At 36.4% G+C, this 25,551-nt stretch overlaps 1 protein-coding gene across 3 annotated transcripts in view; it reads right to left on the bottom strand.

The window, feature by feature from the left end:
* PDE1A (phosphodiesterase 1A) overlaps positions 1–25,551 on the bottom strand; it is a 175,478-nt gene that overhangs the window by 98,071 nt on the left and 51,856 nt on the right. The window contains exon 1 of one of the 3 annotated variants that reach the window (XM_071747191.1): positions 15,872–16,273. The exons of the other annotated variants lie outside the window; for them this stretch is intronic. Coding sequence (XP_071603292.1) covers positions 15,872–15,924 — 53 coding nt within the window. The 5' untranslated portion in view covers positions 15,925–16,273. Of the gene's footprint in view, positions 1–15,871; positions 16,274–25,551 lie in introns of those variants that run through there. 3 annotated transcript variants of the gene reach the window in all.

Below are 25,551 nucleotides of genomic sequence, written 5' to 3'. Positions count from 1 at the left end.
TTAATATAATTAAACATTAAAATAATTTTAGAAAAATATGTTAAAATCTCTATAAGTATCTCAACAAGAATCTCTATAAGAATCTCTATAATTTTACCATTGTTTTCCCTAAAAGATATTACTTATCTAATAAATGCTACTGGATTTGAAGCATAGATTTATTCTATTTATGTAGTCTATGAAGCCTAATGTCAACACAGGTAAATAGAGCAATCCCTTCTTGTTTATAAAACCCTTTAATACATAAATAAACTACTAATAACTTAGAAAAAAAGAAATTAATATATGATCATTAAATCATTCCAAGTTGTCATTTGCCTGCATTTTTCAGTTGCAAGTTACAACATAGTAGAGGATCTGCAATAATTGATTCTTGCAGTTGGAGCACTGAACAATCTCTAAAGTCATTTTCCATTTTAAAAACTTTCTGCATACTGTGAAACCATAATTTCAATTTTCTTCTGCAATATATCAATCTGATACTGTATAAATTATAAAGATAACACTAACAATAGTGTACAGACTATTTCTCAATTGGTCTTCACAATGAGCAGCATCAGCCTTCAGAGATACATAGCATTTGTCTCTGCAGTTGGACTAAAGCTTCTGTAGTTAAATGATAAAGCTTTAATATTAAAATACTAGCAAGAAAGTTTTTGAGAACTGATTCAACAACAGTCTTGCATCCCATACTTACTCAAACTTTTTACTACATTCCTTTAAAGAGAAAAATTTACAATTATGTCCAGGTTTCTGACATTTCCTTTGCATTCTAATATCTCTCAAGTAGAATCGTTCTGATGTAAATGCAATTTGATTATTAGTCCATGTAGTACCAAAGTCCTTATGTTTTACTTTTCACTAGTAGGCGAATGGAATTCATGAAAACTCAGTGTTCATTCCAAATCAGTGTTGGGTAGATTGTCTACCTTCTACAGACTGATACTGTGAAACCCTGTCAAGTACAGTATTTTCTTGTGTGCAATTTCTTGTAAATTTGTTAGCATTATAATGACTACCCATAGGCACAGTTATTTGTGGGCTCACATCTTGATTTGGTAAAGAAACACTTTCAAAGAACAATCAGGAAAACAGGGATATAATGCAATAAACCCCTCTTACCAAACCAGTCTGTAAATTTCATAAGTGCATACTTGGCAATCTCAGAAGGCCACTTTACATGCAAGTTTCAAACATCTGTGCTGCAGCCTAAAAAATTCCACATGAATGGATCTCCTCAGGATCTATATATCTTGGGATAGCGATGACAGCAATTCAGTTAATCTATTCACTCCTTATTCTGTGAATATTGACTATACAAAAGCAGAGTTACTGTATGAAAAAAAAAACCTCTATTTTAAATGAACACTTGTAGAACAGCAGATGCCCTTTATAAACATTCAAACATGAAGAACTCTTGATGGATATAATCCACGCTATTTGTCTACTGCTTTGGATTTCACCTAATTTCAGAAGAGAAACTAAAATGGATACTTCGAGAGAGTCTTCAGCATGGTTAATTAATTTTTCTTTCTTTCTTGATTTTTTTCATAGCTTATTTACCAGCATAATAAATATAAATTAGCATTTGGTGTGTTAGTCCATGCTAAACTGAGTCGGAGTGACATTTAATCTTTAAGTGAGAGGTGGTAACTCATGCCTTAATTGCCCATGTGAGAAGTTCTTTCTGTGCCAAGCCAAATAAGAATTTCAATTTCCTTTGGCAATTATTTAACCTAATTTAGTTGACTGCACTAGAATGAAGAAGTTGCTGCTAAAAGGCTTCCTCTGGGAGCTAATTCCTAACAGCTAAAACAGTCACAAACATGTAAGCCTTACCAGTCTTTTGACTAGTACCCTAGTTCTCTCTTTTTGCTTATAATCAGTCCTGTACCCCTGCTCTAATTTCTCCAGGTGAACTTTAACACATAGAAGTTTGTAATGTGTATAAGGTGTGCTCAGAGATTACTATGGTCTTGATGTCATACTAATGTGGCTGTGTACAAGTACTCTATTGAAACAAGGAGCCAGACTGAATTGGCCTTCTAAATTCAGCTATTTGTAATAGTCACAGAGGCAAGTCTGTCCATTGCCATTTCAGATGCTACAGAAAAGAATCAGACTGGAAAGCAAAACGATGCCAGCACCACTCTCCTTCAGTCTGCATCTGGTAACCCTTGGCCCACAAAATGATGTTTACAATGGGGTCATTCACCCCGGTGTCAATAACCAGACTGTATTCCTGACAAAGAAAGCTGAGCAGAAGTACGACTCAGGGAGATGTCATCCAAGGAAGTCCCTCTGTAGTCCAGGAGAGCAGCAGGAGGGCATGGTTTGAGTGTGCAACTTCCCAGAGCAATGGATTTCACCAAGAAGATGAACATAGGGCACAGATTGAGGAAATTAGCTGATCAGTTACATCAGCAACTGCATGAGACCAGCTACTGCTTCCTCACATGCCAGTCAGTGTTCTGCCTTCATTGCAAATCCTCTGTCCAACAAGACAGGGGAAAAATTTGGGAAAATGTCACCACTTGGGAAAATGAAGGGATTCCTGCTGGTGAGAGAATTCACACCTCACTCTTCTGCTCGGAGGAGTCAGTGCAAGACAGTGGTCAAAACCTGTTCTTCTGCCTGAGGCACATCATCCCTTCTCTGCTTGAGGCTGCCCATCAGCAATTCCTGGTGACACTGGCAGACACAGCCCTCAGGGCAGTGAAGCAGTATGTGACACAGCAAGCATCCCAACTCCTACTTCCCACTGAAGCTGAAGGCACAAAAGAGATAAATACCAGAAATATGTAGACAAATGGTGTCAAGTTAAAAGGCTGGAAAAACATAGGGCCTTTGGGAAGAAGTAGCTTTATTAAATGACTATCACAGGGATCAAATAATGAAGCAAACTTACAGAAAATTACCCAGATGGGGATGAGGAAAAAATTTCAAAAGCACATAAAAATAATGAGGCAAGAGCTCTGAGGTTTTTTTCATAAATTAATATGGCAGAGAACACAAACCATATAGCAAGGAGTTGGGGGCAACTAATTGTTTCAAGAAGCAGAGATGATGGAGAGGGATGATGGCTCATTATTTCACTTCAATGCATAACAGAAATATGCTATGATAGGAAAGTGCAAAAAAATTTCACTCAAAATTATTAAATCTTTGGAGGTCACAGTTGTAGGAAAAGGAAGGAAAAAGGAAGGAACAGAAGAAATACAGTATGAATGAGAATGAAATCAGAAAGCTTGAGGCATTAAATAAATTAAACTGAATTTTGTTCTCAGTCGGTAGTTATAGCTTCACAAAATAATAGGGTATATCAGAGGGCTGGTACATGGTACCTGTCTGGGGGGGGAGGGAAGAACCTGGGAAATATAAGCACTATTTAACTGAGTTTCACACAAAGAAACAAATCGCATTGTTAATAAATCCGTTTATAAGAGGGCACATTGTTAAAAAATAATAAAATGCAGAGAAAAATAATTTGCCCAAAGCAAGTGATGTCGGCCCTCTTTATTTTTTTCTTTGCTAGACATAACTGGCCTACTGTGTAAGGAGGAAGTCTTTACGTAAAATATTGACTTTAATAAAGTCCTTCCTGCTGTCCTAATCAGGCATGCTCATAAAGAAAGGAAATATAACTTTGATTAAATTACCTAAGATAAGGATGTGTCTGGTTGAATAAATAATTAGCAATGACTCACTGCCAAAGAAGGAATACATTTCAAGCTGGCTATCAGAAGATATTAGTTCAGATCTGTTGCATATTCTCTTAGATGAAGAAATAAAGCTCAGTGATAAGAGCTTGTGAAAGGCTCCAGAATGGGTCAAGTTACAAGTATCTAACTGTACCTGATGACACAGTTCTACATGACATTCTGGTCTTTGAAGGATACAAATGCCATGGATGGACCACTCATTGGATAAGGAACTGTCTGAATGGTCACACCCAAAGAGAACCATCATGATCCATGGCTCAGTGTCCAAACTGAGATGTGATGGGTGGTGTTCCTCAAGGGTCAGTACTCAGACCAGGGCTATTCAACATCTTTGTCAGCAACATGGAGGACAGTGGAATCAAGTGCACCCACAGCAAGCCTTCTGACAACACCAAACTGTGTGGTGAAGGCAACACACTGGAGGGAAAGATGCCATCCAGAGGGACCTGGACAGGCTCAAGATGTGGGATCATGCAAACTGCATGAAGTCCAACAAGGCCAAGTGCAAGATTCTGCACCTGGGTTGGGCAATCCCACGCATGAATGCAGGCTGGGAGGAGAAAGGATTGAGGACAGCCCTAAGAAGAGGAATTGGTAGTGATGGTGGATGAGAACCTCAGCATAAGCCATCAGTGTGTGCTTGTAGCCCAGAAAACCAACAGTGTCCCGGGCTGCATCAAAAGTAGCATGGCCAGCCAGTTGAAAGAGGTGATTCTCCCCCTCTACCTTGCTCTTGTGAGACCCCACCTGGAACACTGTGTCCAGTTCTGAAGGACCCAACATAAGAAGCACATAGAACTCCCTGAGTGTGTCCAGAGGAGAGCAGCAAAAATGATCAGAGGACTGGAGCAGCTCCTCTCTGAAGATCTGGTGCTAAGTGTCCCTGACCATAGCAGGAGGGTTGGATCTAGATGATCCTGAAGGTCCCTTCCAACCCAAGCCATTCTATGATTCTACCAAGCTAAAATTTATTCCTTATTACTCAAAATAACATTTAATAGACACAATTTTAAAAATGTTATAAAAAGGAGATGGAAACAATGAATAAGGCAGCAGCAACGCATACAATTTGGGGTATTTTGTATATTGGTATATTGGTAATGATAATGAGTAGGAATGGAAGATAGCATAAAAAAGCAAGACCTGGGGAGGTGATTCAAGTCAGACTTGAGTGTACCAACCATTTTTCCATCAACCAATTCCTAAACAACATGTTGCTAGAATAATCTAATTATTCAGAAGAATCACAGCTGAAAAAAACCTGTAGACATACCACAAACTGAAAGCAAAACAATAATAAACCTGGGAAATTTAGGAAAGACCACCTGAAGGGAAATGTTGAATGTTAAATCTCTATTCAAGCAAAGACATGACTGAAAGCCAGAAAGGTACATAAGGAAAAAGTTCTTTGTAAAAAGCTGATTAAAAAAAAAAAAAAAATTTCCTTCGTAGACCGAGGAAACAAACTTTTCGAACTGGAAAATTTTTGGTAACATATCTTATTGTAGGGCACAGATATTGAAAAAATATGTAAAGAAGCAAGGTCAGGTTGTGGAATCAGCCAGGAGCAGAATGGAGCTCAGCCTGCACTAAGGCATTGACCTCAGTATTCCTAAAAAAACCTTTTATATAGCTTGGTTTTATATCTGATAATAGTTATTAAAGCTGATTTTTTACATTCCAAGAGGACAGAATGTAAAGAGAGACCTGCTAACACAACACTATATTTTAATTTGGACCCTGAAGAGGCAATCATTCTTGTTAGATCAGTCTTTCTGAAATTTTTTTAGAATGTATATGCATCTGTACAGAGACTTGGTAATTTGTTTTTCTTCAAAACAAGAAAATGATGTTAATTATTTAGAAACAGCATCTCAGTTATTCAGGCATAACAGTTATTTCATTTTAACTTTATGAAGCATGCTATAATGCTGAAATCCTTTCTCTAGCATTAAGTAAACCAATTTGGTTCCCAGCAATGTTTAAACAATTCCTTGTAATTGTCCATTATCAACAGAAAAGGTTGCTTCAGCACATTGGTTTTACACCAATGAATTTTACCTGGTTGACATAAAACAAAAGTTCCTGTCTGTTCCTAACCAAATATGCAAGAAACCAAAAGATTAATTACAAAAAAACCCAAAAAAACACTCCTGTGTTGAAAACTGTTTTTTTTTAAGTTAGAAGTCTAATAATTTTTAAAAGATAAACTCAGCACAAAATGCTAATGCCACCAGGAAAAACAACCTAATTTCCTCAACAAAGGAACTGTTATTAAACACTTACCCATAAAACCTTAGCAGCATTCTTTAGGGCCTTAACATGCACTGACAACCACTCAGTGCCAAGAAGTGGAATGGCAGTAGAAAATAATAGTGCAGGCCTGGAGGAAACTGAATGTCAGTATTTCTGGTGATCAGGAAAGTGTTTTATTTAATTTTTGCAAAATAATAATAATATTTTAAAAATTAAAATAAAATAAATAAATAAAAAACCCCCGACCACCAGGATCTGCTTCCTGAGAGGATTTTTCAGATCCCTTGAAGTACCTTAAGGATTCAGATGTTTTGAACAAGAAACATTTCACAGCTCATTTAAGTCATTTGGAAAATTACTCAGCAAGTGATCTTGCAATGTTAATGATGAAATCAGGAAACCTGGAAGAGGTTAGCCCAAGAATAGTACAAAACAGCACATCAGATGTGTCTCAAACAGACCGTCAGGCTGAAATTCAATATTTAATATATTTCACCAATTTCCCTATCCCTAGTCAAACTAGAGATAACACGGAGTCATCAACATAATTTATGTTTTAATGTATTAGGGAATGAGTAAGCAGGTAGAAACGCAAATGACCATATTCTCATTAATTACTTTGTGAGCCCACCTCTTATCTTTACATTTCCATATTAGTCATTATGTCCACTTACTCATTCTGTTCCCCTTTTAATTTCGTTTCAGCATCTCTACTATCCATTTTTCCATTTTTTTCTTTTTTTTCTTTTGCTTCACATAATCTCTGCAAAGTTTCTTATTATCCTCCCTTTCTCAGTCCCCTCAATTCCACCAACCAACAAATTTCTCAGCATTCTTCTGCCACTAAACTCACTGCCTTTTGCACTGTTTCTTATATTCACATATTCACCCCAATCATCATATAGGATGATGCTGACATCCTATTTTTAAAATCCTGACTCTTCATCTGCATCTGTGGGGGTGTCTGAAGGGTCCAGCTACAGCAAAAGGGACAGATAAAATCAGCAGTTATGATAGAAGTACGACTGTAAATAGTCACAGTCGTAGTAAATAGTGTAAATAGTAGTAAATAGTAAATAGTGTGTGTGAGTGGGATGCCCAAAACTCTCTGAAAGGGTCCTTTCCCAAAAGAGTTTATTTTAAAGAGGAAGATGAACAACAGCTACATTAAGCATTAATTGGGAAATTATCAAGAAATTGATAAAAAAGAAAAAGTATAGAGGAGCACTGAAATTTGAAGTAGCATGGAGAGACACTGGAATGGAAACAGTAACACTCAAAACCTGGTTTCCCACTGACAGAAGTCACCTTGCAGCCTTCACAAGTCCTACATAGGCACAAGCTTGTGGGACTCTGCAGCGGGTCCCAGAGAGGTAATAGGTACACACAGCACTTGAGAATCCACATCCCTATTGCCATCTATGTGGAGGTAAGAAAACAAGATTTTTCAAGCTTAATTTACAATGTAAACATAGCCTAACTTGAGTACTCCATTCCCCATCCTCCCATTTGTCCCCTTTCCTATGTCCTTTCCCACTCCCACTCACCAGCTCTTTCTTCAGCCTTTTCCAAAGCCCAAGTCTCTTCCCCTCCCAGGACCAGTATGACCAGTGATCTCCATTTAAAAGCAGTAAGGCTTGACTCCCCATCCACTCTTTACTATGAACTGATGTCCACCTCCAGCATCCACTACATGCCTCACTTTTCCTCTCTTTAACTCTCTCAATATGCATCTAAAGCCAACATCCTGAGTTATTCTCTCCTGATACGATTTCTAATACCTTTAATTTTTTAATGAATTTATCAAACTGCATAAAAGGGTTTTGATCTGGACTGAACCTACTAAATGGTAACATTGTGCAGTGTTGCATTATAGTAAAGCATAACCTTCAAGATTCATAAATTCAGGGCAGTCTTTATCATAATAGCACAATGATCTGTAAATATGCATGCTCAGAAAGCACCTATTATAGTAGTTCACCATGGATATATTTTTTATAAATATTAGATCAATAAATCAGATTTCCATTATTTGCAATTTCTTTGCTTACTCTTTTTTGGAATTATCCGGCATTCCTGACTTGTGTCTCCTAGTATTATAGCAATAATTTCAGAACTTAAAGATGAAGTAATGGAAAATATTTCTCTTTCTACATTTCCATGCACACTTGTTAAAAATAAAAATTTTGTTATGTCTCCACAACACAACATAATGCCTTGTGGAGACACATAGAGAAGCTTAAAATGAGTTGTGCTTGATATCAAAACAAAATACACACTTTTATGGTTAGTTTTACACTGGCTTCTTTTACACTGAGAGCACAGTATATAAACGAAGACACAGGGTAGTTAAGACTATGTACAATTTTATGTACACAAGTTAAGAAGATCAATGAAGGCTACCATAAGTGAGCTGTTTGTGTTATTCAGGTTATTACTTCTAGATGATCTTGTATTATGCATGCAATTTTCAAGTCCTTTGTATTCTGCCCTTTTTCCTGCTGAATTTCAGGTTTCCGAACTCTGAATAAAATCACATTGCCAGAAAATAATATTAAAGCAAGTGGTATCGATTCAAATGGAGGGCTGCAATGATCAAGTGCTTAACAGAGAACATAACAATAAATCAATTTTTTCACACCAGCATCTGACCTCAGAAAACTACAGGTTTATGCCAATACAGCCTATGCAGTGGTATATAAAAGTCATCAACATTCTGATTTTGAAATCCTTTAAAAACTTTAAAATCCTCCCTGGGGGTAAAATTCAGAAAATACTTCAAGATAATTGTTTGAAAGCTTTAAGTAAACTGTTTTTCTGTCCCTCTTTTGAATTAATAGCTTTTTATAAGGACATAACCAGGTGGACAGATGATGGCAGTGCAGTGGATGTGGTTTGTCTTGATTTCAGTAAAGCACTTGACACATCTCCCACACCATCCCTGCAGCTAAACTGAGGAAATGTGGTCTGGATGATCAGATAGTGAGGTGGATTGGGAACTTATTAAAGGAAAGAAATCAGAGAGTTGTGGCCAATGGGATGGAGTCCACTTGAAGGCCTGTATCTAGTGGACTCCCTCAGGGTCAGTACTGGGACCAGTACTGTTCAATATATTCACTGGTGACCTGGATGAGGGAACAGAGTGCAGTATCAGCAAGTTTGCTGATGACACAAAAGTGGGAGGAGGGGCTGACACACCAGCAGGCTGTGCTGCCATTCAGAGGGACCCAGACAGACTGGAGAGCTGGGCAGGGAGAAATTTAATGTATTGTAACAAGGACAAGTGCAAAGTCTTGCATCTGGGGAAGAATAACCCCAGGTACCAGTATGGGTCGGGGACTCAGCTGTTGGAGAGCAGCATAGGGAAAAGGACTTAGGGTGCTGGTGGATGGAAGGATGACATATAATAATAAACAGAATATTGGCTTTAATTCTTCCTTACTGTTCTCTCCTGGTTTGAAAAACAATTTTTAATTACACTATCCTATAGGTGCTTAAGGACAAGCCAAAATAATATAAATACAAAATACACTGAAATCCTAAGACTAAAACAGTCAAAGAATAAATCAAATATATAAAATGTCATGTCTTCCTGAGATACACTGTTCTCATTCTCCTATTTACTGAAGATAATTTCCAAGCATATTAATGAACAAATGCTAATGAGCATCTCAGCACTGTGACCAGCCCCAACATACATGGTTGCAGTACATGAGTGAGTCAGGATTTCTTTTGCTTTGAGTGCATTTATGTGTACACAGGCAAACTGGAAACCCAGAAAAGTCATCCTAGTCTGGTTAGGTCTCAAGACCCCTGTGATCAAGCCAGAATTTTGCTGGAAGATATTCAGCCTGTGTTGATAGAAACAGTTGTTTAAGAACTGTGTAAAGGAAGTTCACTTCCCCTCTCTGCTGCTACTTCTAGCAGGACTCAGCTTCCCCTCCCTCCTCCACTAATTTTTACTCCCAGATATGGAGGCAAGAGACCTGCTTTCCTCCAGGTCCCTGACCACAGCTAGGTGCTAAGCCATGCTCCAGTGCTCCCTCCTCACCACCACAGAGAGAAATGAAAAGCTTTGACAACATGTAAAACCTGCCTATTAGTTAAAGGTGCAAGAAAGACCATACAGCCTTTGCTAACTCTTTACATTTTCTTGGGGGAACTGCTGCACTGGACAAGCTGTGGTTTTCACCACAGAATATTTCACACAGAAGTGGAGCCTGCTAGCCTTAGATGAGGCAGATACTACATACACTGGGGGTACTGCAGGATGTAAAGCCTCAGGAAAGCAGAAATTAGTATTCTTAAGTTATACCAGGTGTTTTTAAACCTATGACTTTTTTTTTTTTTTAAATATAAATCACTGCTAACCTACATAGTGGCTCAGTGCTTTTCTTTTCACCATATCCGTTTACAGTCTTTCTTCACTCATTGGTCATCTCTCAAAAAAGTGAAGAATGCAGCATAACAAGTTTTTTATGGCTATTAGGTCTGATGAAGCATATTTCAAAACACAATGCCAGGACCCCAGATACTCGCACATATAATTTACTTCTTCAATCTGCCTCCAGAATAAGTTAATTCCACCCCAGAATGAATTATAAATTCACTACTAATTTCTGGGGAAAAAATTTAACAAAAAAAAGTCCCCCCCAAGGAAAAAATTAATTTAGCCACAGATCTCAACAGAATTCAATTTCTTTGCTGCTTACTATTGTCTATGCTTTATAGGTTTTGCAAAAAATTCAGTCTTTCTTTGAACTTTCTCTTGCACCTCCTTCACTGCTTTCTCCTCTTGAAGGAGTGCTGTCACAAAGCCAGGTGACAGCTATACAGTCACTGCTCACCAGTCCTGTTTTTTCAAGGGTAATAGAAGTTCCACTCTAACCTCTATAAGTCCTCTGAAAACAACAAAAAATGCCTGATCTGCTGCTTCTCCTCTGCTATTATTTATAAATTTTTTCTTTTGATCCTGATTGAGGCATAACCTGATTTTCCTGAGAATGTCCCCCCAAACCATGCAAATGGCTCTGTAATTCCAACTAAATGTAATCCTTAGAGATTAAAATATTAATTATGGAATGCTTATCACTTAAGATTTCTTCTTCAGGTGTCTACAACCAAAGTTAGTGTTAAATTCCCTAGAGAGTGTAACCCAAGGCAGAACAAAAGTAGATACATAACAATACAAAACAAAATGCTTTTCACTTAAATAAATAAGAGCGCCCTCATATTGCAAAAATGCAATTGTTCTTATCAAAAGCTTTTGTTTTCAGCTTTTGAAAGTACCAGAACAAATGGTTTTTTCACAAGGCCGTTCTTAGTCAGGATTTCCTGCATCACTTCAACAGCAACCTGGACTGCCACTACAGAGATGCCTATAAAGGTATTTCCCACCTTGATCCAGTTATGGCCAGGCTGCCTATATAATAGAGCATGCTATGCTATGACATATTACCAGTTTATTTCACTTAAATTTTCAATTTTTTTCTTACTGAATTTCTAAAATACATTTATTAACTTTCTTCTAGTATGATTAAGGGGTTGAATACTAACATTTAGACAGCTGTCCAAATGTTCCTTTAAGCTACAAAAGCACATGTAAGACATTCGCCTCTTTTCTTTTCCACTTCTTTCATATTTGGTTCTGTCTCATTTTAATCTACCTATTAAATAAGTGTGCATCACCTATCTGAAACTGGATTCTCCATGCTTTCCCTGTAATCTTTCCACTATGTTCTAGAAGTGCCATGGTTCTCAAAAAAGGTGTAATTTATTAGCCTAAATTTCCAAGAACTTTTTACTCCCTTCATAATGTTCTGGATACTCCTCAAAATTATCTTCACTTATTGCTTCAATAAAGTTCTTTTTACATAGCTTCTTATCAGGCTAGGAGCAGATGCTCTGTCCTCTTGATCCTCCCAAAGCTGATTTTTTTAATTGCTATTTTTTTATACAGTATCTTCCTCATTTAAGTTTATAAATTAGTTTTTCTAAGGTACTGGCATGCAAGATTTAAACTGACACAGATCAGTCTAATATCTTTGAGTATTTGTCCATCAGTATGGCCATTAAAGCCACACTGAAAGAAGCAGAAGCACGTGCATAGGCAGAAAGTACTTATAGTAACATCACAGCCATAGCTGTGAATTATATGTGGCTTTGCAGAAGCTGCAGCAAATGTTGCCATTAAGGCAACAAGAAAGGCAATCAAGAAACAAACTCTGATTTCAGGGTCTTCTTGTGGTGCTGTGTCTTTATATTTCAGCCTTTTCTTAGGGAAATAAGCAAAGGATGACTGCATCTTCTCTTTCCTGCCCACCTTCCTCCTACACCACAGGAATAAACTGTCACTCATTACATTAATATGCTACATTAATTAAGCCATAACTAGCAATAATGATACATAATATATATTCATTGTAATTGCAATGCAACATAAGTCTGTCCAAGTTTCCCATTCATCTGTTTATTCTATACACACAGTATAAAGATAATAATAATAATTTGGACCAATTTGAAGGCCTCTACAAATAAAAGTCCTTAAGAGTTTCTAAGCAGATAAAATCTAGTACTTTCTAGGCTGCTCAAAGGCACATAATTTTTTTCTTCTTTACTGAGTAAGTTGCTCCCTCTTCATATGCTTCTCTGATTTGTTACCTTTCCTAGAGACACGAATTCCAAAGGTGCAATCACCACTTATGCCAATGTAAAACACAAATACACCTGTTCAGTACAATTTGAAGCCATGAGATAACTAAAGTAAGATATAACCCAAATAGGAAAAAAAACAACTCACTAGCATAATATGAAGATGTTATTTGCTTCTATTTGGTAAAACTCTTAGATATTTTGAGCATCCAAGAGAAAAAAAAAGGTAAGAGAAGCCATGTAAGGGCCTTAAACTGATGGTTATTTTTGCTAGAAAATACTTGTTAGCATATTTTTTTAAGATCAAAAGAGGTTCTGCCAAAAATGTATTACGTCTAGAAGTCACAGAATATACTGTCTCCATTTTTTATTACACTGCTATGTAAGTGAAAAGAAAAAAACTCAGAAGTTATTGATAAGGATTATTCCTACCTATGTGCTCTGTAGTGGTGTAAAAATTGTGTTGGAATAGATTCTGCCAATGGAGGACAGCAAACATCAACATGTAAGTTTTGAATGCATATTTTCATATAGAATAGAATAATGAATCAGCCATAAATGAATTTAGGAACATAGAAAAAATATTAGACCTCCCTGAAGAACAAGAAAAAGTATTTTCCACTCTTGTTCTTCCTCGTGCTTTGAGCACCATGAGTACAATTTTCCTGCCCCTACTGCTCTAAGGGAAACCCCTGCATCTAGAACTGTGCAAGACCACAGATAATGTGCAGAGCAGAAAAGAGAGGTATTCTGAAGGTGATAAACTAGTATTTTAAAACACATTGAGCCTTTAGAGACATTACACAGCAAGTACAACTTCTTTGTTATTATGCAACTGCCATTGATCTGGAAATCTCGACCATTATTTCTTGAAAGAATTCTGGGCTTTTTTGGATACTCACCCACATTACTGGGAAAACAACTCAAGTAAAAGCATAGATCCACTGTAAATGTAACTTTGATAAGTAGGAGCATATTCCTATGTGCCTATGAAGTTCTGACATAGCTCTCAAGAAAGACCTGATTTTAAAGAGTAACAATAACTAGATCAGCTGCAAGTGAAACACGAGTAAATAAAAATACATATAAAATTTGGGTAAATCAATATTGTCTTCTCATTTCTTTTTGAGAGAAAAACTGACCAGACTGCTGATTCAGTTACCTTCATGTCAGACTTGTGCCCAGTAAAACTATTTCACCTACATGAAGAGAACATTACAGGATTAAAAAGACTGAGGCCAAATCTTCACAATTCTTGTACAAGAACACTTTTTCACTGGAGAAATATTTTCCAAAGTCATAAGGAAAATGAGCCCACAATTAAAAAAACCAAAACAGTTCTGTAGTGTACTATGATAGCATCTGTATTCACTGTACATGATAAAATCTTTATGGCATACAGAGGCTGCCTATCTGTTTCTGCCTAAAATATTATGCTGGTCTTAACCTTGGAAAAGTTTCTTAAGCATTTACTGTAGTACTACTGCGATCTTTTGCCAGAAGAGTCACTGCAGAGCCATGGACTCTAAGGGGCTTTCCATATTAGGGGTTTTCTTACTCTGGATTAAGCATGCCAACAGTAGTTAGTTGCTGTTCTGTATTTAGAACTGATTTGCAGGAATGGATTTCGGTCAGAAATGTTGAAACATCTTGTATTTCATTGAGTTAAGTTAACTCCCACAAGACAAATCTAGGGAAACATCCATTAAGAAAGCTCTGGCAAAGTAAGCAGTACAACACTAGCTACAGATTTCCATAGCAGATTCCCAAACACTTCAGGAAATATGCACTTATTCACCCACCCAATGGCATCAAAAGACTGAAGAATGTGCATACAAAATATATATTCTGTAAGTTACAAATTATTGGAGAATTATCATCAGTCCTTAAAAACAATTATTGGTGTTTAAACAAATATTTTCAATTAAACTACTAGCTTAATTTAAAAGATATCACTTGAGACAAAACATTAATGTCTCTTAATCATAATTTCAAAGCTTTCTCTAAAATATTTAACTCCACTTTATTAAAGTGTAAAATATTTAATTTAATTTAAAGTGTAATTTAATTTAACACATAAATTGCATAGCAAATCCACACAGGACATTCAAATTCAAGGTTAACAGTTAAGTCATTCCACACCCACAGTAACTTTTTAATGTCCAGATTCTCTTTCTGTACTGTAAGTTTAAAACTACTGGAAGACTCTCCACATTTAACATTATCCATGCCAGGACACAATCCTGGCATGACCACCTGTTTTAACTTTGGATCTGCAATACTAACTTTTATTGTACTCCTATATTATATGACACCAATAGTGGCCATCCAATAAATAACAGTCTTATATTTATTTGTCATATCAACACTCTGGTTACAATACCCTACTGATGTCACCCAGTAAGAGATGGAATTTTGTTATAGATAATATAACATAAACAGAATTGTGAACTATTGAATTATTACACCTTGCAGCCATTGTATCCTTATCCACAGTAGTCTGAGAAATATTATTTCCCACTCAGGGTCACTTGGTCTGAAGCTAGGACTGGACAAAGGAAAGAAAGATGTCTCCTATGGTAAAAGAGCAAGATCTAATCCTGATCTGTACAAAAAATAGTATAATTGACTTTAAAATATAAAGTAATCAGAATGTTCTTTCATAGATCAAAAAAAGTAGAAAGCAGTGAAGAACCACCTCAGAAAAGTCCAACTTGTTGCTCTTTAAACTTAGAACCCTTTGTATCAGAAGACACAGATTAGTTATACTTCAAGTAATTGTCTGCACATCCCAGCAAGCAAGCTACTTTACTCCAAAAGGTGCATTATTTCAAGTATTAAAAGTTCGTCATCCAAAGATAATCAGCTAAACCAACCAAGAACTATGTTCCACTTTTAAACAGTTTTATAATTCCAGAATACACTGAGGGACTGCAGAGCTGTAAGAAAACAAAACACACACAAAAAGTTTTCATGAGCTGTGCCGCTCCTCTTTCATAATAAAGACAATCCCACACTAAACTTTAGAAAATGCAGATGACAGAAAGAAGAAAAAGAACTTTTGTAAAGTCTCAGTGCAAGCAAAAAAAAAAAATATTTTGTCCAGCAAAATAATCTAACATGTTACTAGGTATGCAGTATTAAACTCTTTCTCTTCAACAATATTTTTTGTGTTTGCATTTGAACTTTAAGTTAACAAATACAATGTTGAGAGTACAGTCATAATTATTTCAGTTACTTACCTAAAGATTGGTCTTTGGAGATGCTTTTTCTTGATTGTAACACAATCATCCATTTAAAGTGGGGAAAAAAGAGTTCTTCCAGCAAATAACTCCAAAAAGACAAGGGAGCAATCGGAAAATTTGTTCTTAGCTACTGTGCTGCAGAGAGCACACAGAATGATATTTTGGTGCTGGGGGAAGCCTCCCTCCCTCTTTCTGACAGTGGAGAAGAAAAGGGCCATAGAGGCCACATAAGCCAGGCAGGGCCACGCTACCAAACCAGGCAGGCTGTGCAAAACTGGAGTCAAGTCGGTCAAAGCACAGATTTGTCCTGGATTCCTTTCAACTGTGCAAGAAAAAGCGGAAGCTTTGCCAAGTGCTACCCAGGTAAAAGTTTCTTAGATTATCCCAGCCACAAGAACACTTCTTACACATGCTGGTCAAAGTCTTAAATGCAGAGTCATTCTCTCTCTCTCTCTCTCTCTCTTTAAAACACACTGTTCCGAGGCTCAACTTTTTTTTCTTCAAAATAAAAGCTGTGCAGCTGTTTCAGCATTCCCATGCACGTACCTTCAGAAAGTTTGTTCTGGTGAAAGAACTGTATACAAATTAATGAAGACGGATGGATCTGCTCTGTGTGGCTGGCTCTACTTCAAGAGATTGTAATTATTTCACAATCTGGCTTTTATTCACTCTGGATGATGTGTGGATATAACTATGCAAATTACAGCATAGCTCATAATTTTTAGCATTCATAACCTAATAACCCAGAGTTAGCTGAAGCAGAATGTGGTGTTTGCAGCTGGTAGGACCATAACTGCATAAAACAAAGTGGTCCTACGTGAGTGAGGAAAACAAAAATGACCAAGTTCAGACAGTGACAGCACCAAACCGTTACTGTTTGAAAGATTTCAACAGAGATACAAACTGAAAAGCTTGCTTTGACATCATGCTGACATAAATCAGGAAGAATTCAACCGCAGCGGACACAGGCTGTAAACAAAGCTATAAAGCAGAAGCAGCTGACCCTGGTTCTCGGTGAACAGAAGTCCTGAGTGGTTCAGGTGAGCTATCATTTCCCAGGCACATTAAAGGGCCCACAAGGAAGCTGCACTGGCACAGGGCTCAACAGCAACCACAGAACCCAGCCAGAGGAGCAGCAGACCAGCAGCAAACCCTGTGTGCAGCTCCACTGTCTGCCCCGTCCTCTGGAACCCCTCTGCCCCCTTCCTGCCAAAGGGTAAGAGGCAGAACCTGCCTGACACGGCTGCTGCTTCCCTACAGCCCAACTATGGGGTTCCCTTGCACCTTAACTCCTGATAAAGAGTCAGTATGTGCTACATGAAGGGACTGATATGTGACAAGCAGGATCAGGAAGGTTGGGCACTTTTTGTAATTGCTGTATTGGTTGGAGGGAGAGGAGTGGTAGCTAAAGGTGTAACGTCGACATTATCAGATTAAGCTGGAGGGACACTAAATCCACAGAAAAGGCAAGATAAGTAACACTGTGTGATGTCTTACACTGATATAACCAAGAAAATTATTATTTAATTCATAAAATTTTAATGAAATAATGCTATGTAACAAACAGAGATAAAAAATATTCCAACAATATGCACTTTCACAAAGGAAAATTTATCAGTTTAGCAGATTTTACTGAAATCCATAAAATCTCTTCCTATAGCTATCATATATTGCTTATACAACAGAGTGACAGTGTCATGTTTAGTTAGCCTGAAAAGACCCAGAAACTGATCCTCACACTACATAAAACTCTTTCCTTGACACATCCATGGAGTAACTATCATTAGAAAAATTATCAGACAGCCATCACCAGTTCTTTTGTCTCAATTCAGTTTCACCTTGCCCCACTATTCATTTCTGCTCCTTTGAGGAGTAGAAAGAAATCAGGAAAACAATTCTCTTTGTCAGATCACAGATCAGTTTTTGCCAAGATCTGAAGACTTTTCTTCGACAATATGCAATGTTCAGAGTGTTGACAATTTTTTAAAGACTTTCATGTAGTCATGATCTTATTCTTGCCTGCCAAGATTCACTTTTTCTTCATGTAGTTTTACTGCTCTGAGTTTCAGCACTTCAAAATAATTTGCTTCTTTTTGAAGTGTGTTTGCTCCCTGTCTATATAGAAAGCTGAAAATCACAAAGAAACTCTCCTTTTCTTTATGTTTCACATTCTGTGCATAGGACTGCTACACATATCTGTAGATCAGGGTAAAAATCTTTATATTTTCTGAGACTATCAAGAAAGAAGAATGTCTCCAAACTGCCAGTGAGAGGTATACCAAACATCTTCCATTGAATTCCCTGTCCTTTCATGTGTCTTGTATGTCCTGAAAGTTGTATGCATATTGCAAGTAAGTTTTTCTGGGACTTGTCCAATGCACATTGTTGTTTATGGGACTTCCATTCAAGCATTGCACTGTAAAATGTACTACTTAGCAAAGCCAAAATTCCAGCAGTGTAATTTCTTTGGCTACAAGGAATTTTGAGTTGTTAAAAAAAAAAAAAAAAAAAAAAAGACAGGGAAAGAAAATATTAATATAAAATGGCAACCAAAGTTCATCATTGTTTTTCATCTTCCAAAGACCCTTCTTTTTCTCTCATTTTTTTTAATCTACACAGCAACAACCCACTGAATTTTTCCATAGAATATTCAGAAATCCTGTCTACATGTGGAATAAGTATTCTTCAAGAAAGGGTACTTCAGAAAGATACAACAGATTAAATGCCTGAAGCCTGAATTCCATTAAGATAATTCCTGTATTGGTCAGTGGAAAAATCACATGTATAATATTCACCATCATGTAGCTTTTTGTATATTGGAGTATTAGAGCACACTGGAGTAATATTAGTCAACAGAAAGTTAGATCCAGACCTGATACATAGAATGCACTGAAGATGTGAAAACTCCTGAACTGTTTATTTTTCAATTTATTTCTAATTGCTGTTGCTGTTGTTAGTCCATTACAACCAATGACCACTGTCTTTTCCATGTGATGAAAGCTATTTTTATTTCATCTCCCAAGCATATGTTCATGTGAAAGCAGTTTTTGGACCAAAAGCACATAGTACTTTAGCACACACAAAACCTGAATTTCCCTAACCTCATGATCTATAATCATAATTAAGCGATTTGGTATCTAGTATTACGTCCCTAGGCAAAAGACTGCAGGTGAGCTATAACAAACTATTTTATTCTGCTTGTTTTAATGCCATGCATTTCCTAATGATGTGGAGCTCTTTGCCAGGAGTCTAGAAATGCAATTATTTTCCCTGCTGTGCTTCCAAAACTATGGAATGAAGACGGGAAATTACATTCATTTCATTTACAATGAGTATGGTAAATTTAAGAACAAGTTATCTGTATGTGTTGGACAGTTGACTCTTTTTACTACTTTAGAGCTTAACTACCTCCTGGTTAATGAAGGTGTGTGCAGGCATTGGTAGTCAGGGCTCACCTGACTCTGAAGAAAGATGGGTGGGAGGACCAACAGAAAGGCAAGACAAGGAAATAACAAATGCACAATCAACCATATATGGGAAAAAAAAGAAATTCTATCCATGAAGCTGCTGGAACATTAGTGAGAAAAATAGTTGGTAAACCATACTGAAATAATAGTAGTTCTGTCAAAGTAGAAAGATAATTTATCTAGCAAGCTTGCTGTCCCAGGGCCAGCACTATTCATGTTTTCTTCAATGGTTTGGATGAAGATAGGTGATACATAGGTGACAAAATTAAGCTAGTAAGGTCTTCTGAATGTCTTTGACAGATTGCAGAAGAGTTCAGAAGAAAAAGAGGATATAAAGGAGGATGTAAAAAATACCAAACTCTGCACACACAATCTGCTGGACAAGGAGCCACTGGCTAGGCAGTACTTCTACAGAAAATGCATGGGAATTACCAGTGAATCATAAATTAAACATATTGTCGCAGCTTTATGAAAAAAGCAAGCATTACCTCAGGACAGATAAAAGGGAATATCACCCAGAATTGCAACCTCCCATGCTCTTTGTACTCCTAAGACTCACCTGCAGCACTGGTTCTTGCTTTGGGGCAAGACAATTCAGCACAGACATACTGGACTCAACCTTGAGTAGTAGCAGTACTAAATATTCAATCGTGAAAGGAGTATTTTTCAATGGAAAATAATAAGCACATAAATTGCTGAGGAAATCTGTAAATGGAATTACAATTATTAGGTTTTTAAATGTTAGTTTATATAAATAACTTTCAGAAATTGCTAGCCTTGCCTTGAGGGAGAAAGTAGAGAAAGTAACCTCTCAATACACCATTCAACCTCATTGTTCAAAAATTTTTGGTAACCAGCTGCTATTATCAGCTTCTAACTAAACCTTCTCTTTAGTTTGGGATTTTTGTGTGCATGAAATGAATCAATTGCACCTTGTGGGCTTTTGACTCTTTCACCTATTTGCCACTTCATTCAAATTTTGAACTTTGTTGCCTATTTCTGGCAACAAACTGTGACACTTAAAGCTTTACTCTATTAAATGCCATAATCTCTGTTCCGCTTCCATAAGAAATCAAGACTCCAGAGGTTTTCCCCTATTATTCATGAGAAACAAGAGAACAAGGGAAAAGCTAGGTTTCATGCATCTCTATTTTCTGGACTAATTAAAGTAGCAGGGGAAAAAATGCACATGCTTCTCTTATCACCTTTTTTTTAATGGATGAGTTTGAAATATAAAAATTTAAAGCAGGACTTACAATGAGAATGCTATTTTAATTTTCACTACAGTACCTTGCACCTTCACTGTTTAGCAGATTTTTAATATAAATTAAATCACTAACTAAAGCACTAAGAGGAAAAATTTGCAGTAGAAAATCAGTGTATCTTGGATGTAACTGCAAAGGATGGTGTGAAAAGACAGAATAGCTTTAATAGTACTGTAATGATAATGAGAGGGTTATGTCTCACAGCACCCCCTTTACCAACTTCCAGTCCATATGCAGGCTCTCCAAATCTTATCCAGGTGTCTTATATCTTGTAGTGTTCCCAGATGCAGGTTAAATGCTATAGGAGATGTAGTGATTTCCTGCTATACAATCTTCACCACAAGCATGTCACACTTAATATAAAATACTACCTACTGGGACTGTGTTTGTGTAATGGCTTAAGAGCTGAATTATAGTCCACATTCTCCAAAAAGGTACTCAGGTACCTCAACACATTTCATTCCGCCCTGGGTCAAGCTGAAGACTTTCACCCAACTGCTCTGCCATGTTTGGATTAAGCATATTGTGCACTGTATACATAAACAGTATGTATAAAGTCTCAATTTATTCCTTTGTGTTGACTTCAGCAAAATCCACTCTAACCTTCCCCTAATGAGTTCCCCAAGCTTTAAAGACCATATAGTACTGAAGATGCTTTGGATTCATTCAGAAGAAAGTTAAAAATTTGGTAGTTATTGGATCTATTGTAGTACCTGTGGCAAAGCTCTATGCGAGCAGCTGTGCAGGTCTTTAAGTTCAGAATTCCCTTTATAACTCTCAAAAGTAAGAACATTTATAAAACTGCTTTATTCTCTCTTGCTTTCCCTGTTTACATGTACACACATCTGAGCAGGTAGTTATGTCAATGTCATCAGGCAGAATGCTGATTTTCCTGCTAAGACTTTCCTGCTCAGACTGGAGCACAGGACCTTGGCTTAAGAATCTTCCCAGTCCTTTACTTTTGCTTTTAAATTTTAGCAGTGTTTTAAGAGTCATAGCAAAGCTCAAAAATAAAAAAGTAGAAATACCAAAAAATACCAGTCTCCCACGGAGACATTTTTTTCCCATTTAATACAACTCTCCTGAAGAACAGAACCAGTATTATTACTGTATTCTGTTTGATTCTACCTGATATTATTATGATTTTATACTCTGTACACAAGGAGAAGAGTGGGGTGAGAAGGAGAGGGTGGGAGGGGAAACACCTAGGAGAAAAATTCCTTTGGGATATACAGTGCAAAATTAGCACAAGTTAAAAAATGGCATTACTTGGTTTTGAGCAAGTATAGTATTATTATTGGCACAGTCTCTATAGGAAAACACTCTAACTGATGTGTCATGTGTTTTACAAATGTATATATAATGGCAACTATTTACTGGACAATAGAGCAACTACTGACTAAGCAATATGTTCTGTAAGGGGCAAAGAGGCAATAATTCCTAGGACTTAGTACAAATAAGCTACAGAATATCAAGTGAAAAGTAATGACTAAACTCTTCAAAGATAATGATGTGTGTCAGCATTCAGTACAATAGTTTAAAATAGCAATAACAGTTTAGAACTCCAAAATTATCTGGAAAGGAAAACATGAGTAACTGTGGCATACATTAGGAAAGGCTATTGGACAAGGGCAAGATCGTGACCAAAAGAATTTCCCTGCTAACCTGCATTTCCCCATGGAAAAAATGAGATATGATAGATAGCCTGACTGAGACTATGCAAAAAGGAATCAGAAGAGACATGGTAGGCAGTGGCTGTTCACTTCTTGAACACTATTTGAAGAAAAAAATTCTCATAACTTATGCAAGTATGAAATTTGACGGTATCAATTTTAGCTATAGAGCAGAAGTTCTCAACAGAAAGACTGGAATAAAGAGGCAATAATGTAACATAACTATCTCTCCACTCCATGGGTTTATCTTCTTACAGTATATTCTAATCCAGTTTTAAGTTCCTCTGTAGGTGGCAGAGTACAAACTTAAAACAAAAAAAGACCCATCAGTCATACTTAACAGAGAAACTGTTACAAGACAATGGGAAGAACTGATCTGCCTGCTCTGATAAGTGATCTATGAAAATAAATATTAATTTAAAAAATATAAGAGGCAATTCTTATTTAAATACAATCAGATTTTTTCCTCATTTTAGATTTTGGAAGTATTTTGAATTGCCTTTCATTTTGGTCTCCAAGATAAGCTATTATTTTTCTGGAAATCATTTTCATTGGTTAAAATACTCCGGACTATACACGGTTATTGCCATTTTCTGGTTTTCATAATTGATTTCTGCCATCCAGTTTGAAAGACAGGGAAACTATTTGGAAATACACACATTTCACTAAGGGATTAACAGTATCTGGGAGTTGTTGCAATGTCTTCTCTATCAACTATTTGTTCTGGTCATATTTCCATTGCTATTGCTTCGAAATAAAGAAATATAAATGCAAAAACCCTACAGGTGATTATATATAATCTTAAAAAACTGCTTCTTTGAAGGAGCAATACTAATAATACCAGAGCTTTGCTTTCTGAATGTGAAAATTGCTTTTAAATACCAGTTTCCCTGTAGATGTCTTGAAATCTGACATGCATCATTTTAAAGTCTTACAAACAGTGATAAGTGATACTTAAAGTTCAGCTCTATCCTCATACGTAACATGGTCATAGACAATAAATGTCTGTGACTCAGAAACCTATTATTCTAACACAATAACATTTTGATCATTCTTATCTTTCTGTTACAAAGATATTTAAAGCAAAGTAACACACATAGTAATGATCAGATTTTTTTTTTCTTTCTATCCAGCTTCCATTATGGCCTTTGTAATACATAGTACTGGTTTATAGTGGTTTAGTAAGGTAAGAAGACTGCACAGAATGATATCTTTCATTCTACACATAAATTACCACCATTTCTTTCCTCCTTATACCAGCTTACTGAGTCCCCAACACCACACACTTTTTCCTAAGTGTCTATATCCTGCTACAATAAGTTTTCCAAGTGTGCCAAGTTTATGTGTACTCATGGCAGAAGACTAGTAGGAAGTTTATCTCTTCCAGCAAAACTTTGAAGGCACCCAGAAGAAAACTAATTTTTTTTTTTTCCCTTTGGCAATAGCATTTCCAGAGATGAAAAACAACAAGTAAGGAGAAATTTTTTGTATATCAAAGAAAATATTTCGCTCTCTCCCCCCAGTCAAGTCTTAGGATGACTATGTAAAATAAGCCTCCCCTGTTAATTATAGTACAGATACAAGAGAACTCTGAAACATATTTCAACTGCACCATCTCATTTGATTTAAAACGTATGTGTGGAAAACCAACAAAAAAACCTTCAGCCTCTTGCTAGAGAGAGAGCATACAATCATATAAATGAGGGAAATGCAGTATATATCCCTGTGAAATCACTGCAATGATCCTGAAGTTTTCACTATTGTGTTTGTGTTCTTGGAGTCACAGTCAGTCTACACTAAACTTGTCAATATCACTTCTGCAGCCCACAATTTTTGAAAATAAAAATAATGCGCAAAAGTAGTTCAGTTCTCACACTTTTTATCAAGGACTGAAATTTTGCCTCAGACACAAAATATAAAGGACCTGACTAGAGAATGTGAAACACACCAAACGTCGTAGTTTATAAAGAAGGAATGAGTCATGGTTTCCTGCAAGGTTTCTACCTACATGGCTTTTTTTCTCTTTTCCTTCTTTATGGAAACACATTTTATTTTATTCATGCATTTAAAATCTAAAATTTAATTTTCAGAAAAATTCATTTCAAAGCTGTACTAGTACCGCAAACTGAAAAAAAAAAAAAAGAAGCAGCATTCATTTTATACCATACTCTGCCTGAACACAAGGCTGAGGTAGACTAATTTTGCTAGGTAAATTATCTGGGATGTTTGAAAGTAAGTGCAATATAATGGGCTTTACTACTTATGCAGTTATTTTACATATAAATTTAGCATACATGTGATGGGGTATGCTCCCAGGCTCAGAAAATGCAGTTTTGCTTATTTGCCTGGACCAAAGAATGTATTGGTATTTTTCATACTAAAGTCTTAAAATTGAAATAAAAGCAACAAAGAATAGGGTTTTTAATCAAATCTGTGTATGATGTCTCATGGAACTATTAAAATTCTTATGAGTCACTACTGAGTGGTAAATTAAACCACTATTCAGTAAGAAAATGGTTTTCCAGCATCTAAAAACATCTTGAAAACAGCTGAAAAAATTCATAAGATATAGTTTAAAACTTACAGCTGTATAATATATTCATTTGAACTGAAAAGGGTGTCAATTCTGTAACTCTTACTAGAATTTGGCCTCTTAGTTCTACTCATACCCAAACAGAAGGATGAACAGTTTTGCTAAACACTCACCCCATGTCAGCTTTTTCTCTGGAACCTGTCAAAAACCACAATGAGTTGTGTTATTTGTTATAATTCTGAACTATGTTGTGTGGGTACTGTCTGACTAGACTCAGAAATGGCGATTTGAACTAAAACACTGAAACATGATTCAGATGAGAATCATTTTGTTGAGTCCCAGGAGCTTCATGATTTCCCTTAGTCAGCATACTGAAATACTGTGCACTTTCATCATTTATTTCTTACAAATTCTCATTACAAAAGAAAGTTACCGTTGCACTCTGCAACGTAGCAGTCATTTTAATGTCATTCGTAGTCTGACAAGCATATTTCACACCAGTATTTGTTTTCTTGCTCCTAACTATTTAGCGTTTGACACTAGAGATTAATTTTCTCATCTCATTTGTATGAGTAACAGCTCTCTGCTAATGTTTAGTATATATTTTGCCTTTAATATGAAGCACATAATCTGAACAGCTTTTAAATACCACTACCATGAGCACAGTAAGTCTGTTTTTATATGGATAATTGTCAAGCAGTAAAGCATAATAAGACTAATTTGTAATTTATGATATATA

This window comes from Heliangelus exortis, chromosome 6 (assembly GCF_036169615.1).
Source record: "Heliangelus exortis chromosome 6, bHelExo1.hap1, whole genome shotgun sequence".
NCBI classification, from domain to species: domain Eukaryota; kingdom Metazoa; phylum Chordata; class Aves; order Apodiformes; family Trochilidae; genus Heliangelus; species Heliangelus exortis.
Note: the sequence above shows the minus strand (reverse complement) of the source record. Positions and strands in the feature narration are given on the sequence as shown.